Source organism: Petaurus breviceps, unplaced genomic scaffold (assembly GCF_028583685.1).
Source record: "Petaurus breviceps papuanus isolate PSGF00001 unplaced genomic scaffold, PetGlider_PUasm1.0 90847, whole genome shotgun sequence".
NCBI classification, from domain to species: domain Eukaryota; kingdom Metazoa; phylum Chordata; class Mammalia; order Diprotodontia; family Petauridae; genus Petaurus; species Petaurus breviceps.
In genome coordinates, this window is record NW_027187360.1 from 2,356,009 (window position 1) to 2,376,283 (window position 20,275).

The following is a 20,275-nucleotide window of genomic DNA, read 5'->3' on the forward strand; positions in this document are numbered from 1 at the left end:
AGCAATGAAGAGGAAAGGTCCATCAAATGGCACTTTAGTATACGGGTTCATGTTACAATAACGGCCCTTGGACAACCAGGAGTAGATGCCTGAAGTCTGGGGAGACAACAAAGGGATGCTTCTTCTGGTTCACAAACTCATTACACAAGAAACCCCTGCTGATGATTTTTATCCTACGCAATTCTGGGTCTGGCTAGGGCGACGAGTAAGCATCAACCACCCCCAAAGAACAGAACAGCTCCAATGAAAATCACAGCTTCCTTCTTTATAATATAAACCAACTTTTAATAATAAAAAAATCTATCAGGAATTTAATGAGAATATTATGTACATGTCCATGTAAACCAGTGCACAAGGCCCATGTTCTTGAGAGCCAACCTCTGCCCCCAGTCCAATGAGACCCAACCATCTTCCCACACCAAACACATGCCCACTGTGGTGGGCAACCTGGATGGTCTCTCTCTCACTCTTTTTTTCTCTCTGGAGAAAGGGCCATCACTTGTTTCCCAGTGAGTGCTGGAAAAAGAAGGACCTGTTTTCCTCCCAATCCCCACCCCATCGAGACAACACTGAGAAAACCAAGAAGTCTGTACATGTGTTCCAAGCAATGATTTGCTTTGTCATACTATTCTGACCTGAAGCATTGAGAGAAAACCTGAGACCCCAATGACAACCTCCAGACCCCACAGTTCATCTTGGCCATTGGCTAAAGAAATGGAAAGTTGACTTTTCCTTCTCACACAGCCTCAGCATTTCAGACCCTGCATAAAGAGTTATTAAAAGGGACAACTACCTTGTGTAGGCTGCCACTAAGCTAGTTTGCCACAGGTTTGGAGCAAGCTTTCTTGAAGGTGGGAAGGCAGCAGTGGGAACAGTTAGGCCAGTGATAGCTCCTCAATTCTGGGAGCCTTCCTGGCTAGCTAGCAGACTGAACCAAGGGCCTCAAATACCCTGCTAAAGGCAAATTCAAATTAAAAATAAATTAAAAAAGAGCACCTGGGAAGCCTTTCTCCTTCTGAACATGATTTTCTCCACCTGCTTTATGTATATATATACACCTCAGACCAGGACTGAGATGTTAAGAGGATATAATTTGAAGATGAGTTAGGGAAAGGGGGGGAAGGGCCCCACCATGTGCATGCCCTCTGTTTACTAAAACTTTTTAAAGAGATTCCTAGATCTTACCTATCACAGCGTTCCCAGAAGCACACAGCTGATACTCTGGGCATTTCTTAATCCATTTTTGCCTACAATAAAGTTGTAGCATTCTATCTAATACTGATAAACTGAAAGCATTCTGATATAGGGGCAGGGGAAGAGAAATCCATTTGAGGCACCTGATCCTTTGCTTCTTGATATGAAACTCTGTCTTCCTAAAATCCTAGTATTAAAAAAGTAAAACCTTCATTTTCAAATCACTTAGTTTTGTTTTTTAGTAGAATTGGGAAATGTGAAAGCTACATCGTGTTGGTCCCGTGTTAAACAATATATCTTTCTTTAAAATTTAAAATCTCAAATATATAATCACACAATAAAAAAAAAAACACCCAAAAACCCAGAAGTGTCATTCCACATAAATAGGTACAACATAGTCCTTCTGCTATTACAGGGAAAATGGGTACAGTCCAACTTCCATCCTTGATTCAGGCTTGTTAATGCCAACCAGATCAATCAGGACTGGCTTTGCAGAATATAACAGACAGCATCAGTAAGGGTTAATGCCTACCCCTGAACACTAAGGAAAGGAGACCCATGACAAGCAGTGATTGCGGAATGTATATTATGCGCTAGGCACAGAAAGGGCTTCTTTCTGGGGGATCTGTGATGGCGAAGAGCTCCAGAATAAATATTTCTTTTCATATTGGAAGGAAACCCAAGATTTGTGCCAGACATGGGTTTCAAAAGTGCAGATTGATCAATTTAGAAAGTGGTGTCTTACGAGGGAGGTCTGATGACTCTAACCCACTGGCCCAATGACCTTGATAGCTCCATGATGATAAAAGGGGCTCAGGATTACAAGGGGGTTAGGGACAGCAACCACATTTGAGATGACTGATCAGCGGCAGGACCAGGCTCTGATTCTCCGTTGCACCAAGTGACCACCATCCTCTTCACAGGCACCTGACTGGAGACATCCAGCCCCAGTCCAGCTATACTTGCCAGGTCTGCAATCTCCCCCAGTAGCTATGTCCAAGAGAGGAAGCAATGGCCTCACACGTATGTAGACAAGGGTGGGCATGGGGGCCGATTCTGGGATGAGGAGAACCGGGCAGCTTTCAAGTAGTCTGGCCTGTCTTAGGAAAAGGCTCTTGGCAGCAGGCTCTTATCTCCTGTACCCTGGCAAGGGGAGGGTTTTTGCCAGCAGGGGAATGAGCTACACCAAGGGTCCTGAGGGTTGGCTCTCTGCTGAACACTTCCAGGGTCTCCAACAAAGCAAGGGTTCTTGTCCTTTCTTATTTACAAGTCTCCATCCACAGGTGGCTGACACAGCTGATAGATCCTAGGGGACAGATGAGGAGAGTCAAAGGGTAACCCACAGACACAAACGACCTAATTGCTCCCAGGCACCCTCCTCTGCAACCCTCTCCTTCTAAAGCACAGGGCCCTATCCACTGGGTGATGCTCAGTTAACAAATATCTGTTCATTGAGCACTGCATCGGATACTGGGGGAGGACAGGAAGAGGCTGACATAGCTAAAACGCTGCTTCGAGGTTTACCAGGCACTTTCCGCATAATATTCCTATGAGGTAGATAGGACCAGGACTGTTATTCCCAATTTGTGGATGGGTAAACTGAAGCTCTGAGAGGCTAAAGGAGCTGATCCAGGGTCATAGAGACCGTATCAGAGCATAGACATTCTAAGGCTAGGGAACAGTGAGAGCAAAGATGCAGACACAAAGGACTATGGGAAAAGTTAATCCAGCAAATATTTCAGGTTAATGAATGAACAAACAGGTGTCACTCAAACATGGCATTCAAATGAAGTGAGTCATTGGGCACAGGGCACAGGTAAGCCGGTGCGATCAGGTGGAGTGGTGGCTCTGAGCAACGGTTAACCCTGCTCCATGGCCTGACACCTCCCTGAGGAAGAACACAGTACTCACCGAGGTGCTCCCTGGGGCGTCTGATCCTTGACTCGGAGGTTTTTAGCCAGGATTTCCACCCTGGGTCCCTGGAGGGTGAGAGAAAAGGAGAAGGAGGAGGAGAGAGAGGAGAGGAAGCAGGGGGGGTGAAGAGAGGGAGGGAGAGGAGAGACAGAGAGAGACAGAGAGACAGAGAGAGACAGAGAGAGAGACAGAGACAGAGAGAGACAGAGAGGGAGAGAGAGAGAGACAGAGAGAGGGAGAGAGAGAGGGAGAGGGAGAGAGAGAAGAGACAGAGAGAGACAGAGAGACAGAAAGAGACAGAGAGAGAGAGAGACAGAGAGACAGAGAGAGACAGAGAGAGACAGAGAAAGACAGAGAGAGACAGAGAGAGAGAGATGAGGCTGGGTAGCATTAACCCTGTAGCTACTGGATGGGGAAGAGGGGGAAAGATGAGAGACTAGAAAGGCCCAAACTAGGTAGAAACCCTAGATTCACAGCGACATTGTTCAAAGAGGCAGGGAGTGGGCTAAGTGGTGAATTGTGGTGTGAAATGCTGACGATGCTCCCCCTTAGGATGAGTCAGGTCTGGTGGGAGTGGGGTGAACAGTGCCAGCCCCAAAGTGGACCTAGGCCCCACTGGTCCCCTTTTCCCTTCCTCTCATGATAGTTGGTGGTAGCAACACAACCCATGTGCAGAGAGACTGACGTTGAATAATCTGGTCTGAGCACACAATAAGCCCTCAGAAGGTGTCAGCAATAGCTGGCTCAAGTCCTAAGCAATCCTGGGTCCTGTGCCCAAGTCTGGTTCCCAATTTTGTCCTGCCAGGCCTAGGGTCTTACCTGCTTCCTCATGATGTCTGTGGCCTGCATGATGCACTTGGGAAGTAGCCCATGGCTCCGAGCCAGGATGGCTGCCTGCTCCAGGGAGACACTCAGGGTACTCCTGGGAACAGGACAAGGATGAGAGGTCAATGAGAAACTCTCAGAGCAGGGATCTTCAAGTAATCTCTCAGGAATAAGGACACACCCTCCCTAGTCCCCTTTCCCCTCAACAATGGCCTGGGAGGACTACATAGAGAACCGTACATCTACTTCTGAGGGCTTTCTATAACCCCAACTCCAGTTGGGAAAGTCTCCCCTGGAAAAGCACTGTAGGTATACCAAGCTTCCTATATTCTAGTGGGGCTTAACCTGGATCAGGGGATAGGACCCATTTCATTAAATTTCAAAATAAATACCTGTCTTGCTTCCCCACTCCCTCCCTGCCCTTTTTCTTTTTCTGATTAATCTAAGATAGTCCTCTGGTGATCTGGGGCCAGTCCTCTGGTGATCCAAAAGGCCAGAGTCTAGAATTCTCATTGTGGAGAGACTGACCTTGCCTGAAGGCCCCTCTCCCTAGTATTCATAAGGCCTACCCACAGACACTGAGGACACAGCCTAGATACTCATACAGCCTACAGGCATGGGGGCTAGGGGGAGGAATCCAGCCATATAGAGGATTATGAAATAAATGCCTGGGGTGATGTAATGGGAATGCAAATTTGGAAGATCTTCCCTGCCCCTAGGCTAAAGTGCACCTGAAGCCTGGGGTGGGAGGCTTGTTTTTCAGTAGATACTTTTTGATTGGCCAGTGGGTCCAAAAGGTTGTTACATTCTCTGAGCCAGGAGAAGGCTATATAAGCCCTGATGTGTAGCTTTGTTTTGGGACTCACTTTGTGAAGTGTTCTGTGATTTAATCTGAATTTTGGGAAGCCGTAGTTGAGAGTCCCCCAGCTTTGAAAAACCCAGATGTGGAAACCCAGATGTTGACTGGGTATGGATGTAATGGTTGGACAGTTTGGAAATCTGTCTACTTGATCTGTTTCTGTCTTGATAATTCTGCCTGTATGCTTTGAAGTTCGGGGTGCTGACCTTTTTCCCCTGAACAAGGTAAACGATATATGTCTGACTGATTAAAGTAAGATTGTTAACCCATTTTGAGTTGCTTTCCTTTAACAAAGCAGATCCAAGAACCTGTATTGCTAGCAGCCACCCTGGGAACGCCGGGGTGCTTGCTGCTACAGGTGATGGCAGCCTTTTACTTCCAAAGGCTTAGCTGGCAAGAAAGTGCCTTACAGACCCCTTCCCCACCCCCATTTTACAAAGGAAGAAACTGGCCCAGAACATGGAAGTAAATCATTCTAGAATATCAGAGCTGAAAGAGACGTTAAAGATCATGTAGTCAAATCCTTGACTTTAGATGAGGAAACTAAGGCCCAGCAAGAGGAAGAGATTTTTCCAAGGTCACACAGGGGGCCAGCGATCCTCTGGTTTCCTGACACCCCGTCCAATGTCCTTTCCACTGAATCTTGCTGCCTCCCAAGGTCATAACAACAACTGCTCACATTTCTTTACAGCTTTAAGATTCACAACCCTATGGGAGAGGTGGTGTAGGTATTATTAATACTGTTCTATAGTCAGAGAAACTGGAACTCAGGTAAAGTAATTCTGCCCCCAATCCCACTGCTGGAAGTGTCAGCATCAGAATCAGGCCAGGGCACGCTTTCCACTGATGGAAAATGTCAGGGTTTAAGGGATCTGAAGGAGAAAGCTGTTTTGAAAGGCATCTCTTAAGTCCCAGGAGGAATGTACTCCTAGACAGAAGGTCCACTTAAGTAGCTCCTATCTCCCATGAGTGATTGGGGGGGGGGGGAGGCAGGGGAGGAGAGGGAGGGTGGCAGGCAGGGGATGGGGCAGCTCACCTTTGCATACCCGTGCCACACATGGTGACCTGACAAGCACCCAGGCGGTAGCAGAGCTCAGAAGAGATGGGCAGCAGACCTGCGCCAGGCACACTGGTGCCAGGCTTCGAGTGGACAAAGGACTTCATTAGGCGGCACAGCTCATCCATGGCATTGATGGGACGGATCAGCTGCGAAGTAGTCAAAGAGTTACTGAGTTTCCCAAAGTCGAAGACTTCTGACCCTTGTTTCCATGAACCTGGCTTGTGACCACATCCCATGGACTTTACAGGCTCCAGAGCTGGGAAAGACCTCAGATACCACCTGATCCAACATCCTCTTTCTACAGATGAAGAAAGTGAGGCTCTGACAGGTATGACTTGCCCCTAGTCACACAACTAATAAGCCCCAGAACCAGAATTCATGGCCATATGCTCCAAATGCATCATCTCCACTTCTATCCTCATGCCTCACATACCCATCCCTCTTCTCTTCATCCCTATGGCTGCTGACCTAACCTCACTGTTTAACATCAGGCTCTCCAGAGACGGATCTCCCTGCCTCCAGTCTCTACCCTTCCAAGATATCATACATACATGTTCCACATTGGCACCTTGCTCAATGTTACCCCTTGCTCAAAAATTCTGACTATGCTATTCCCTTTCCTGGTTTTCAAGGTCTTCTACAATCAAACCAATTCCCTATCTCAGAACTGAGGTCTTCCACAGTCTAACCGTACCTACTGTACCTGACCTCATCTCCCACTATTCCTTTCACATCCTTCCATTTCAACTAGGCTGTTTTATTTCCACTGTCCCAGTGAGACAGATAAGCTTTAGTCACATTTCTGTGCCTTTGTTTTCTTCCTGCCTTCACCAACTCTTCCAGGAATCTTTCCCTGGAAATTCCAGCCATCACCTATCAGCACTGAATGCCCAAATCAGACATTCTGACCCTTTGATGACATCTTTTGTTTTGGTTTGGTTTTTGGAGGGGCAATTGGGGTTAAGTGACTTGCCCAAGGTCACATGGCTAGTTTAGTGTCAAGTGTCTGAGGCCGGATTTGAACTCAGGTCCTCCTGACTCCAGGACCAATGCTCTACTCACTGTGCCACCTAGCCACCCCTATAAGTCTTGTTTTTCAAAAAAACTGTGAGCTCCCCAAGGGTTAAGGACCACAACTGATTTTTCTTTTATATCACCCAAAGCAGGTACTCAAGAAATATCCATGGAAGTACACAGTCCTTGCCCCTCATGAAAGTTAGAGGTGAATAGAGAAATAAAATAGACACATTAAAAATCAGCAGAAATCTATAGGAAAGAGAGGGAAGAAAACAGGAAAGCAAAAAGAAGGGAGAGAGGAAGAAAAGAAAAAGCCATGAAAGCCAAGAGGGAAGGAGGTACCTGATCAATTTTCACCGCAGTCGCACTGGCATCGGTGGGCAGGTTGGACCTTTCAAGGTAAAACGTCCTGAAAGGGAACCACACTATGAGCCACTGAATTAGAACCCGGATCTCGCTGATGCTTAGAAGGCAGATTTTACCTCCAGCATACTGCCCCACTCCCACCCTGGCCTTGCCTCTAGCTCATGTCACAGGGACACAGAATGTCAGAGCCAACAAACACCCTCAGAGATGATGTGATTCATACTACTCATTTTATACAGGAGGAAAAGGAGATGCAGAGGAGTCCACCCTATAAGTGGTAGATCTGAGACTAGAATCCAGGTCTCCTATGTCCCAGTCCAAAGTCCTATCCACTGTATCACTCTGCTTTCTATTGCTCCCAGCCACCCTCCAACAAGGGCTACTCAACCTCCCTTGCCTTGGGGAAACCCAAACAGCCAGAGGTGGCACCCCTGAGTGGAGTGAAGAGGGCAAGAGGGGCTGCTACCTGAGCCTTCGGTAATACTGCTGGACTTTCTCCAGAGACTGAGCATTGACCTCCTGCTGCAGCTCCTCCAGGAGTGAGGTGGTCGAGCCCCCGGCTTGTGGCTGCCCCTCCAGATTTTCTAGGGCTGTGGAGGAACCGAGGCAGCCATGACACACAGGCCCAAACACACTGGGAATGGGTCTTAACGCCCCACTCCTGCCCCAGCCCATCAGAGAACATACCTTTGGTGAAGAGGACGGTATGCAGCTTTAAACTGCCCCCATTCTCCAGCCGGGTGGGTAGTTTGGAGAAGTGATAGCTGTCGAGGTAAAAAATGACCTTCAAGGCCTGGCGGCTGCCCTCAATATGATAAAAGACATGAGTGTCTGGAGAGACAAAAAAAAAGGGGGGGGTGGAGGGGGAAGGGTTTGGAGTGATCGTTCCCAAGACTGAGAAGAGCAATTAGAGGGTTCTACTTTTAGCCATCATAAGTAGCTGATTCCAAACCAGGCTTCACGCCCCAGAGAACCACTCGACAGGACCCCCAGAGCCTACTGAATGCCCTGACATCCACTGCCACATCTTTGGCTTAGAACAATAATCAAATGGAAGCAATCATTGCTTTTGGGAAGGGCTTGAAAATCTGCCGCCCTATATCCCCATCACAATGCCAAATAGCTCTTGTATGTGCTAAATAGTAACAATAATAATAACAGCAACAACAACAATAGCTTTTATACAGCACCTACTACACACTTTACAAATAGCATTTGATATTTACAATAACCCTGGGGGGTTGCTATTCTAATCTTACAAATAAAACTTGAGACCCAGGGAAGTGAAGTAACTTGCCCATGGTCACACAAGGGCAAGTATTACTTGCAGATTAAATATTACTGGCAGAATTTGAATCCAGTTCCCCCATTCCAGAGCCAGCATGTTCCTTCTCCTATACCATGCTACCTCCTAGGGTGGATGTCCATTTTTTGGGGAAGGTAACTCACAACTTAAATTTCTACAGAGTGTACAGGTTTACCAAGCACCTCCCCCACAAAAACCCCATGAAGTAAGTTGCATAAAGATTATTATTCCTATTTTACAGATAAGAAACTGAGGAGAAGTGACTTGTCCAAAGTCGAATAGCCACTAAGTGCAAAGTCAAGATTTGAACCTAGGTCTCTTGGCTCAAAGACCATTGGTCTTTCTACTGCTGCCTCTCTAGCTATTGAGAATACCTTTCTACAGCCAAGAGCCCTGGACCTCTAGAGAGAGTTTGTCATGGTCCATTGGAGCCAGAACCTCAATGCTTCTTTGTAGCACTGGCCTGGGGCCAGTTTTCTGCTTATGCTTTGATTAGGCTCCTATTTTTATGCCTTTTGCCCCCCTCCTTTCCTTGTATTCTCATACACCCCACCCCTAGCACCCAGTAACCACCACGTCTAACCCTTTCAACATTTTCTCCCAGAAAAGAATTCACAAACACTTAAGGAATAACACTTTGAATATACTTTGGGGGAAAGGGATATGTTCAGTACTTTGAAATTTGACATGGACCAAAGCATTCAGAGGTTCCACAAACTTAGATTGGAGGGGCGGGGGGTTGAATACAGCATTGTTTTTACTAACATCTGGCTGAAATTTAGCATTTCCTCCAATTATGAATTTTTAAAAAGTTTATTCTGAGAAGGGGGTCATAGGCTTGACCAGACCGCCCAAGGGTGCCCATGACACATTAAAAAGGTCAAGAATTCCTGTTTTAGACTCTTCAGAGTTGGAAGCAATTTAAAGATCATCCAGTTTAAAGGATCATAAACTGGGGGGACTGTGACCTTGTTATTTTTAATGTTTCCTTTGTACTCCTCTGAATTTTTTGGGGGGGTACACATTAAAAAACATAATTCTGAGGAGTCCATAGACTTCCCCAGAATGCCAAAGGAATCCAATGCACCAAAACAATTAAGAACCCCTAAGATAAAGGAATGAAATTCTAACCATGGCAAGCACCAACAAACAGGATGGGGAGCAAGGGAAGTATTGGGGTTGTAGTGGGGCAGGTGCTGCTCATCCACAGGAAAGCCACCATTGTTTCCACTGCTGTTAGTTCTAGGCTGGAGGCTGGACCAGGACAGATACATGACTATGGGAGGTAGTTATATGCTTTCCTTGCTGGAAGAAGAATATGCACACCCATCAACTTGGGGCAGGTAAGGGCACCTGTCCTGCTTTGAGGCAGGAGGATAGATAGCCCAATGAATCCAAAAGAATGCCAACAAGGACACCGAGATTCAAAACAGGGGTCTCTTCCCTGAAACCTGTGTGACCTTGGACACATCACTAAACATCTTTATGTCCAAATTTCCTCCTCTATAAAATGAGAGGACTAGATTTCTAAGGTCCCTTTCTAGATCTAAATCTTTTGACCCAAGTGACAAACAAGATGACCTTTGGGGGACTCTGCCAATCAGAGAATTCTAAGACAGAAACTGAGGGACACAATTCTCCCAGACAGGGAAAAGCAAACAGAAAACACTTACTGGTGACAAAATTCTCATCCAGCTGTTTAAATGAGAATGTGACACTGTCCAGCTCTGACAAAGTGACCCGGATATCCTCCAGCATGATGCGCTCCTCCCTCTAAGAATGAATGAAGAAAGGATGAACTGTTAGAACCTTCTTTCAGAGTCAGAAAATAGCAAACTAGAGCACTCAGTCTTCTATGCTTGCCACTATGAGCACAGATCCACCCTGCTTTGGACCTGGCATCCACCTCTTGTTTTCCTCTGACAAACTGGACTAAATGGTCTCTAAGGAAAATATAGCTTTGGTATTCTGCATTCTCTTCCAGACCCAAAGACAAAGACCACAGACCTAGAGCTAGAAAGGACCTTGAATGTCATATAGTACAAGCTCTTCATTTTACAGATGAGGACACCAAGACCTAAGGATGGGTTTTCTAAGACCTGTTTTGCCAGCTATGAGAAAAAGAAGAGGCTGTGTGATTTGGCCCATGGCATGCGGCATCTTACCAGAAGAGGGCAGCATGATCCCGCTTTTACAGATAAACCAAACCAAAGCTTTGTTTCTCCCCCAAAGTATTAAAATCTCAGCAAACAACAGAAGCCACACATCTCCCTCTTCCCCTGTGCCTGCAACCTGCCTCTTGAAAACAAGACTATTGGTGGTTTGTGTCAGAGATGCCAACATTCCCTGAGAAGAAGAGGAAAGAAAGGGGAAAACAGCAAGCAATACAGTATGGAAATAAAAATAAGATTGGTAGGACACTCACTGCATGGAAGAGGCCGGGACACAGTATGAGGAATTAAGAGAATGTTGGTGCTATAAGGGACATTGAGGAGGCCGGATGCCGCCAATTTTTTCTTTTTTTAAAAAATAAATTTCTTTTTATTTATTTTTGACATTCTTTTTTTTAGTCTTGAGTTCCAAATTCTCTCCGTCCTTTCAGCCCCCCCTCACCCACTGAGAAAGCAAGCAATATGATGTCAATTACAATACATGTGAAATCATGCAAAACATATTTCCATAATTACCCATGTAACAAAATAAAAGACAAGAAAAATAAAGAGAAAAAAATTATACTTCAGTCTGGAAGCAAAGACCCCAAAGTATAGATCAAGGTCACATATAGATAGAGGTCACACATAGATATATATAGATAGAGGTCACATATATAGATAGAGGTCAAGGTCACAAGAAGACATGGTTCAGAGACAAATGCCTGAAAAGGTCTACACTCACAACGGCAAGTGATGGTGGTTGCTCAAAACCTGCACCCAGAGTATACTACTGCTCTGGTACCTTAGCAGGAAAACACCCCAGTGCCTTCTGGGAAGGCACCCTGGTGGAAGAGAAAGGTCACTGGACTGGAGGGCAAGAGGCCTGTGTTCTAGGATGTGAACACACATGTGTGCACACATGCACGCACGCACATGCATGCATGCACACACACACGACCTGCTAGGTGAACTTGTCTTCTCTAGGCCTCAGTTTCCTCATTTGTAAAATGGGCACTAGGAAACGAATAACTCCCTACTCCACCTCTCCACACTAGGCTGTAAAGATCAGAGAAGATCATGGCTAGAAAAGCACTACCACAAAAGTGTAACAGACTGTAGAGATCAGAGGAATACTTAATTATGGTATAGCCTGTGAATAAGACAGCTGTGCTGAGCAGAAATGCTCAGAGAGCCATTTCACAGCTCAGGGCACTGACTCCCTCCTCTGTATAAGGGACATGAGGGTTCATCTAGTCCAACCCCTCATTTTACAAATAGGGAAACTGAGTCTCAGGTGAGGGGCTTGCCCAACAAAGCTTTAAGATTATTCTAGTTATTAACACTCTCTTCCCTCATCAAATTATTATGTAAAAGTGGTTACAAGTTATATTCCCTACCTACTATCCCAACCAGTAGAAAATCAGCTTTTTGAGGAGAGGGGTTGTTTTAAATTTTGTCTCTCTATATATAACCTGGTGCTTAGCATATTGACTATTACAGGATCAGAGATTTAGAGCTAGAAAGGATCTCGGGGCCATCTATTTCAATGCCTCCATTTTACATATGAGGAAACTAAGGTCCATAGAGGTTAAGTGACTTGCTCAGAATCACACCGCTTAGTGTGAGGCAGGACTGAAGGCTCTCCTGACTCCCAAGTCCAGCATTCTATAAACCACACCCCCTAGCTTCCACAAAGTAGGCCACTTCATTCTCACTGAATTGGCTTGGAAAGGGAGAACTGAGGTGCAAACCCAGGTCCTCCTATTCCAAATTCTCCTATGCTTCCTCATCAGCAGAAAAGGTCATCACTCCTCAGTGTTAGATAGAGGAGGGTCACTATCAAAGAACCCCTAATTTCTTTTCCAGGTCTAATATGGTTCTCTAAAATGGTCCCAGGGCTAGTCAGTAGCAGGGCCAAGACTAGAATCCCCTGACTTGTAAGTAAACTGAAGCTGGTTCTTCTTAACTTACAGCAAGTATCCTGTATCTCAGGCAGCAAGAGTTGGGCAGGGCCCACGTGCTTCCAGCCACCCCACATCCCAACCCTATATCCCCCAGCCCCATGGCTCTTACCACGCTAGGGGACAGCAATGACTGATAGTGGAGAAGGACCCCTGTGGCCGCGATCTGTTCTAGCCATTTGCGACTGGCATCTCGGCTACTCTCTTCATACTCGCCATTGTTATTGTAGCGGTAGCTTAGGGCCGCAAGCAGCTGGTCAGAGAAAGTACAGATGGCGGCCACCAGAGACTGGCAGAAGATGACGTCCCGCCTCAGCTGCAGCTCCGTATCTGCCCGAGGGAAAGAGAGAAAGAGTTAAATTGACCTGACATTGTTCCCATGACTACATCTGGGCAGGAAGCAGGCCATGTATGGTCCTGAGGGCTCTACACCTATCTGATGATGGGATTCAAACCCTCGATTTTGGCGGGGGGGGGGGGGACTACAAAGGGGCATGACAGATTCTTGCCACTTTTCCTGTCCCTGTGGGCTGACCTTGAAGAATTTTCAGTTCGTGGTACATTCTAAACTATGAACACAGAGTAAATTCCATTATGGGTCCAAGGAAAAGGGGAAAGGCTATTTGCTTCTATTTATTAAGAGTCTACTTACTATGTGTCAGACCCTGTGATAAGCACTTGCCAAATATCTCATTTGATCCTCACAGCTCTGAGAGGGAGGTCATCTCTTCTCAGAAAAACCACAACCCCCCTTCCTGCTTCTAGTTTGACAGTACATGCTGAACTTCAGGAGGAAGGCACTCTAAGAGGCCAGGGGCTGCAGAGACTGACCAGGATGCTCTTGGATGAGCCCTGGAAGGGGTGTATTTGGGTAGAGGCAAGAGGTTGCTCAGCTAGAGGTGGAGAAACGCCCATATTCAAACCCTGTAAGCAACAGGAGGAGGGAGTATCAAATAGCAAGGGGTGGTTCTCTCTTCAAGCCCTGGAAGCTAAAAACCTGATGTCTGGCCACATGTGGCCCACAGGCTACATTTCATTTATGAAAAATAGGGTGATGAATGGAGGCTTGGCAGGGAGGAATCAGGCTCCAGCACTTAAAAAAAGACCAAAGGATAACATATGTACAATCAGCCTATAAACCCACCATAAATACCAACAAGGCAAAATCCTTCTCAGTGTCCACATCTCCCACAGGCCAACCTTGGAGACAGACTTCTCCCCTCTAGCCTTGCTAGAGTACTTTGCCCTGGAGAGTACTCTGGAGTGTACTTTGCCCTGGGATAGAAATGTCTGAGGAGTAGGGTAAAAATATGATACGATATCTGAACCCAGAATCTCCTGTGCCCTTTCCATTGGACCATGCTGCCTCCCCAATCCATTACCTGTGCATTTGAGCAATGCCAGCAACACCTGATTCTTCCCATCTAGAAGGAAAGAGAAAAGGGAGGTAAGATCAGGACCTTAAGCTGATGGAGGTCTGAGGCTCTAGAATGATGTTCTGAGAACTTCAGACAGTATAATATAACACTGAAGACATTTATTAAGGATCTAGGTGCAAATCTAAGCACTATGCCCAACCCAGGAAGAGATATAAAGATCAGATAGGACACACTCCTGGCCTTATGAAGCTTATAGTCTAATGAGGGATAAGATACACACAGAAAGGTAGATGTAACATAATAAACACATGAGAGTTCCATACCAGCAATTTTATCAAGAGAAGCATGAGGGCGGGGGGTGGGGTCCTTCAGATCCTCTTAACAGGAAGGGCAGTTAAGAAATCAACTAGCAAAGTGGGAAGGGAGGGCATCACAGGCACAGGGGACAGTGTGAGTACAAGTACAGAGAGAGGTGTGTTTGGGGGATAGAAATCATCCTCTGGCATGGAGGGGAGTGTTATGAGATGAAGTTGGAAAGGCAAGGTGGCACCCGATGGAGAGGACCTTGAATTCCAAGCAGAGGATTCTGAACTTTACTTGACAGCCAATAAGGACATGGTCTGATCTATACAGAGAGAGGGAAAGGGAAGGGTTCTAGGAAAGTTGCTAAGCTGGCACCCACCCCAAGGAACAAAGGTTCCTCTGGACTGGGAAAACTCGGTCATAACAAGTCTACAAAGTAGGAATCCCTATTTCTGGGCTGAGCTGTGAGGGAAAGGGGGAACTGCCTTGGGCATAAGCATCATGATGTCAATTCAGTCACCTTATGACATCCAAATTTTCCCTTTCCCTAGAGGAGCTATAGGAAAGCTTTTCCCACAAGGTCCCCACCCATACTTGGGCTTGGGGTTATGGGAGGTGATGGGGAAGAATCTACAGAGGAAGTCTTTCCAGGGATGGTACTCAAACAACAGAGGAGCAAAACTAGTTCCCTTCCCCTACCTCCTCCTCCTCCACATGCCTATACACTTTCCAGCTCAAACATTTTATGATTTTCACAGACACAGATGAGAGGCAGTGCAGGGTGGTAGATAGAGAGCCAAACTTGAAACCAACAAGGTCTGGGTTCAAACCCCACCACTGACACATGCTGCGTGTGAGACCTTAGACAAATCACCCAACCTCTCAGTTCTCAAAGAAATTCTCTAAGCCTCTAAAGTTGCAGAGAAGGAGCCAATAAGCATTGATAACGGGAGTTCTCTCACCCAGGAATTCCCTATATCAATGAAATCAAAGATCCAGTCTCTATCCCTATATACAAACACAGATACCACAATTTATTCATTCATCAAACATTTACTGAGCACCTACTATGTGCAAGGTCCCATGCTGGGTGCTGTGGGGAAAACAAAGAAGAATAAGATATAATCCCTGCCTTGGTAAGAAATCACTCATAACTGTGCATTACCATAAGTCATACCTGCCTAGAATGCATCCCCTCCTTACTGCTGCCTCAGAGGATCATCCTTTTCCTTCAAGGCTTCAGGTAGGCAGGTGTCTTGTAGGATTCCTTTGACCACACCAGAGGGAAGTGCTCTTCCCTCCTTACATGTCCTCCTCCAAGCACTTTCTCTGGAACTCCCCATTGTCCCTGTCACAGCCCACCTTGTATTGTACTTATCTGTGTACCTGCTATCTGCTCCCAGTAGATTATAAACTCCCTGAAGACAAATTCTATACCATTTGCACCTTTATATCCCTATCACCCAGCACAGGACACATGTCTACACATGGCAGATGCTTAAGAAATGTTTGCGGAATTGATTTGATTTAGCTTTTTCTATGGTAGACAGGAATCTTAGACACACACAATCTTAGACACACACACACACACACACACACACACATACATACAAAAGTACAACAACACTGACATAAATCCACACAAGTTCAGAGAGAGACACCAAGTCAAAGAATCTGATATCTGGAAGGGGTCTCTGAGCCCATTCAATCCAATACCTAAACAGAAATTTCCTCTGCAATGTCCCTAATCAATGAAACTGTTTAAACACTTCTAGTGAGAGAAGCCCTGTTACCTCCCTAAATAGCCCTTTTCCACTTTTGAACAGTTCTAAGTATTAGGAAGCTTTCCTTTACAACAAGCTTAAGCCTTCTGCGCTGCACCCCCCTCCGAAATTCTAGACAACTGCCCCTCGCTAGCTATGGTCTCTGGAGGCAAATGGAAGTATGATCTTTCTTCCTCATCATAATACTTCAGACACTTGAAGGCAGTTATCACAAGTCTTTTCTCTTCCTGGATCAATATTCCCAGTTCTTCTAACTGATTCTCTTATGAGATGATCTCAAGACCTCTCACTATCTTAATCCCACTCCTCTGGATACTCTCCAGACTGTCCATAGCCTTCCTAAAATATGGCACACAGAAATGAACACAATGCTCCAGATGCGTTCTGACTAGGATAGAGGATATGCATCAGGACTATTGCTTCCTATGTTCCAAACAGTCCTAAGACTTAACTGCTTTGGGAGCAATATCTCCCTTCTCCAAATCATCTTCTACTCAAATATCCAAATCATCTTCCCAAATATTCATGCCAAAACATATCACTCTCCTCAATAATCTTCCATGGACTCCTATTATTTATGGGACAAAAAGCAAACGTGGTATTTAGAACACTTCCTAATTTGGCTCTAGCCTACATCTCCAGCTTCATTTCACATTTCATCTCTTCACAGACTCTAAGTTCCAGCTAAACCAGTACTACTCCCAGTCCTCCAAACTCCCGGATTCCAGTTCTCGGGCTATGCCTGAGGCTTAGAATTTACTCCCTACTTACCCACACCAGTCTTAGATCACTAACTTCCCATAAGGTTCAGCTCATGTGTAATCTCCTACAAGAAGCCTTTCATTACCCACTCCTCCTTCCCTCCCGCCCTTTCTCCTTTCTTCTTCCCCCTCCCCTTCTACCTTTGTCCTCTCCCTCCCTCCCTCCCTCTCACCTTTCCTTCTCTTCTCTCTCCCTTCCTCCTCCACCTCTCCTCTTCTACTCTCCCTCTATCCCTCCCTACTTATCCCAGAACAGAATGTAAATAGAATATAAGCTCCCCATGGGCATAATTAAAATTCTTTCCTTGCCCAACAAACTGTAAACATAGAAGGCACCTACCAAACACCAGTTGAGTTGAATTGAACTTAGAAATATTAACTCATGTTGAACTTACAATCCACTATGTCCCAGTCTTTTACAGAGGGGAGTGCTGTTTAACCCCACCACCCACCTTATATTACATCAGATTACACTGTATAGTATTATAGTGTATTGTATATCATATGATATGCATTATATTATTACTATATTATAGTATTCTATGTTGTATTGTATTATACTTTAATCCCAATATAGGACTGCCTCTGTCTCTGTTCACGTTTATCTTTTTTGGTTTGGTACATTATTCTGTCCTGTTGACTCCTTCTGGGTCCTGAGTCTATCATCCAGTATGTCAGTCAGCTCTGCCTCTCAGCTCTGTCATTTGAAATTTAATAAATATGCCTTCTTTGTCTTTCCTGAAATCATTAACAGAACCTTTAAAGAACATGGGGTCAAAGACAAATTTCTGGGGCACTCCACCACAAATGTACATCTCCAAGATGACAGTGAGCCATCAAGGACTACTCTGGTCATTCAACCAGACCCAAATCTATCTCTCCTCTAGCTCCCATCTCTCCATCTCATCCACAAGAACTGCATGGGGGACTGTGAGATTCTCTAGTAAAATCTAAAAAACTCTATGTCTAATAGCATTTCCCAGATCTTCCCGCCAACACATACTACATCCAGGCTCCCTACTCTATTCACTGCAACACCTAGCTGCCTCCAACATCCCCCCACAAACACACAGACACACCCCACACCCCTATTTTCTCTACAACCTGGAAATCCCTGTGCTCTCTGAGAGAGAGGACTGGAATAGATCCAAACAAGGATCCTCCTCTAATTCCAACTGTCTTAAAACTTTTTCCTGGGGCGGCCAGATGGCGCAGTGAGTAAGAGCACCAGCCCCAGAGTCGGGATGATCTGGGATCGAATCCGGACTCTGATACTTAGTACCACACCCAGAAATAACTGGCCGTGTAACCTTGAGCAAGTTACTTAACCTCAATTGCTTAAAAAAAAAAACACCTTTTTCCTGGAACTAGAAGCCTTGGGGACAAAAGGAAGGGCACAGGGCACAAAGAGACACTATGCTTAGACTTGGTCTTTTGAGAGATTCTTGACCTGAGACAGGCCTAAGCTCTTAAGATAGTCTAGAGACATGTGGCCAAATACAAAGTCTTGAAAATAAGGGCAACCCTTGCCCTGTCTAACCTCATAACAATAGTCTAAGATCAGATTCTTAGAGGTGAAAGCAGTCTTAGAATACAGGATGGCAGAATTAGAAAGGAACCCTACAAAATGGATGGAAAGGAGCTTACAACAAAGAAGACAGGATCCTATTAAAACGGAAAAGACATGGGACAATAGACTGAGAAAACTTGACAAGACCTCAGTGATCATTGATCTAAGTCCAACTCCCTTATTCAACCAAGGATCACAGAGCTAGAAGGTGTACAGTCAGAATAAGAACCCACGTCATTATCTTGAGTTCCAGTCCAGTGCCCTTTTCATTACACTAAAGTGCTCCAAGATCAGAGCACTTTCGGACATCCAAGGGACTAGAGTCATCAATGTTATGATGTCCTGGAAGGGACACTGACAGAAAAAACTTACCCCTCTTACCAAATACCAACCTTCTTACGCATCCACTTGCCCATTTCTGTCCAAGAAAGGAGCACATGCCAGACTGGCCCATTCTGAGTTTCATCCTTTAGGATCACCCAGATGACTAAGGCATTAGTTTAGGTACACACTGAACCAAAGAAGCAACCACCAGCCCCTGCTGAATTGTACTGGTCTCCTCAATGCCCCTCCCATGGCCCCCAAACCATCTTGTGCACAAACCTTCCACATATTTCTGGATGTTGTCCACCAAGGACTTGATGGAGTTGGGAAGGTTCCAAGGGTCTTCCTGAATGCTTATCTGGATCATGCTCCGGCCCCGGATAGGACATTCTTCCTTCTGTTTAAAGTCTGCAGTAGGAAGAGCAAGTTAAAAGATAAGAAATGGCTAGTAGAATGACACAGAATGAGGGAGAAGGGGAAGGGAAGACAGCTCCCACTCCGTGACAATGTACTTGGTGCTGGGAAGCCTCAGCCATGGGCAGGTCAAGAGACATGCCCTGTGATACCCCATCACCACTAGGGACACCGATGTCATGAGCCCCACAGGCTCACAGAATGCAAAGCTAGAAGGGACCTTGGATGTCCCTTAATCCCATCACTCACTCAGATCACACAGTAAGTCAGTGGCAGAGCCAAGCCGACAACATGGGCCTCCTGATTCTTTGTTTAGTGTACCAGGTGATTCAAAAGTTGAAAGTAGCAACTAGGAAGGGCCCCGATGACCACATCTATGCAAGCAATAGCCAGGGAGCTGGGACTCAATCCTTGGCACAGATAACATCACAGGGATAAGACAAAGGTGCCAAGTGATCCTGACCTCTTAGTTTTCCCTTGCATACAAGGACTCTGACCTAAGAGTTGCCTAACAGAAGGCATTTCTCTACATTTTCTTTTTCTTCCTTAGAAGTGACAGAACAGAAGCCTTGGCATTGCAAGCAGAGAACAAAAGACCAAGGTTAAGTCATTCAAAGCATGTACCTGCAAAACCACACACACACACACACACACACACACACACACACACACACACACACACACACACACTCATCCCTCACCTCTCAAAGGGCAGGTTGGTTTGTAATGTTCTACATGAGAGACATTACAAAGTCATCAATATTTTGTTAGGAACATGGAACTTATGAAAAAGGAGCAGAGTTAGGGCCCCGCCTTTCTACATCTGTCCATCCCCACACATGGTCAATCACACAGGTCTGTTTCCCCAGACCTGTCTGCCACAGATCAAGAGCTGGAAAGGAGGATATCAGGTCCTACTCCATTTATTTTACAGATAAGGAAACTGAGGCCTGAGGAGGATAATTAATGTATTAAGCATCAGAGGCTGAATCTGAATGAACTCAAATCTCCTTACTTCAAGGGAGATTTCAGTTCTTTCTACCATACCAGTCTCCTTCTTCAAAGGGTAAACATTTTCCTTCAGA

At 45.6% G+C, this 20,275-nt stretch overlaps 1 protein-coding gene across 1 annotated transcript in view; it reads right to left on the bottom strand.

Annotated features, from left to right (window-relative positions):
• Positions 1 to 261: 261 nt before the first annotated feature.
• The window catches only part of PREX1 (phosphatidylinositol-3,4,5-trisphosphate dependent Rac exchange factor 1), a 245,713-nt gene continuing 225,699 nt past the window's right edge, over positions 262 to 20,275 (bottom strand). Inside the window, exons 30-40 of the mRNA XM_069072366.1 lie at positions 19,056 to 19,184; positions 14,038 to 14,079; positions 12,768 to 12,985; positions 10,215 to 10,314; positions 7,923 to 8,066; positions 7,702 to 7,825; positions 7,212 to 7,278; positions 5,829 to 5,998; positions 3,928 to 4,030; positions 3,106 to 3,173; positions 262 to 2,500 (exon numbers count right to left, since the gene is read on the bottom strand). Of these exons, the coding sequence (XP_068928467.1) occupies positions 2,458 to 2,500; positions 3,106 to 3,173; positions 3,928 to 4,030; positions 5,829 to 5,998; positions 7,212 to 7,278; positions 7,702 to 7,825; positions 7,923 to 8,066; positions 10,215 to 10,314; positions 12,768 to 12,985; positions 14,038 to 14,079; positions 19,056 to 19,184 (1,208 nt within the window). The 3' untranslated portion in view covers positions 262 to 2,457. The remainder of the gene's footprint in view (positions 2,501 to 3,105; positions 3,174 to 3,927; positions 4,031 to 5,828; positions 5,999 to 7,211; positions 7,279 to 7,701; positions 7,826 to 7,922; positions 8,067 to 10,214; positions 10,315 to 12,767; positions 12,986 to 14,037; positions 14,080 to 19,055; positions 19,185 to 20,275) is intronic.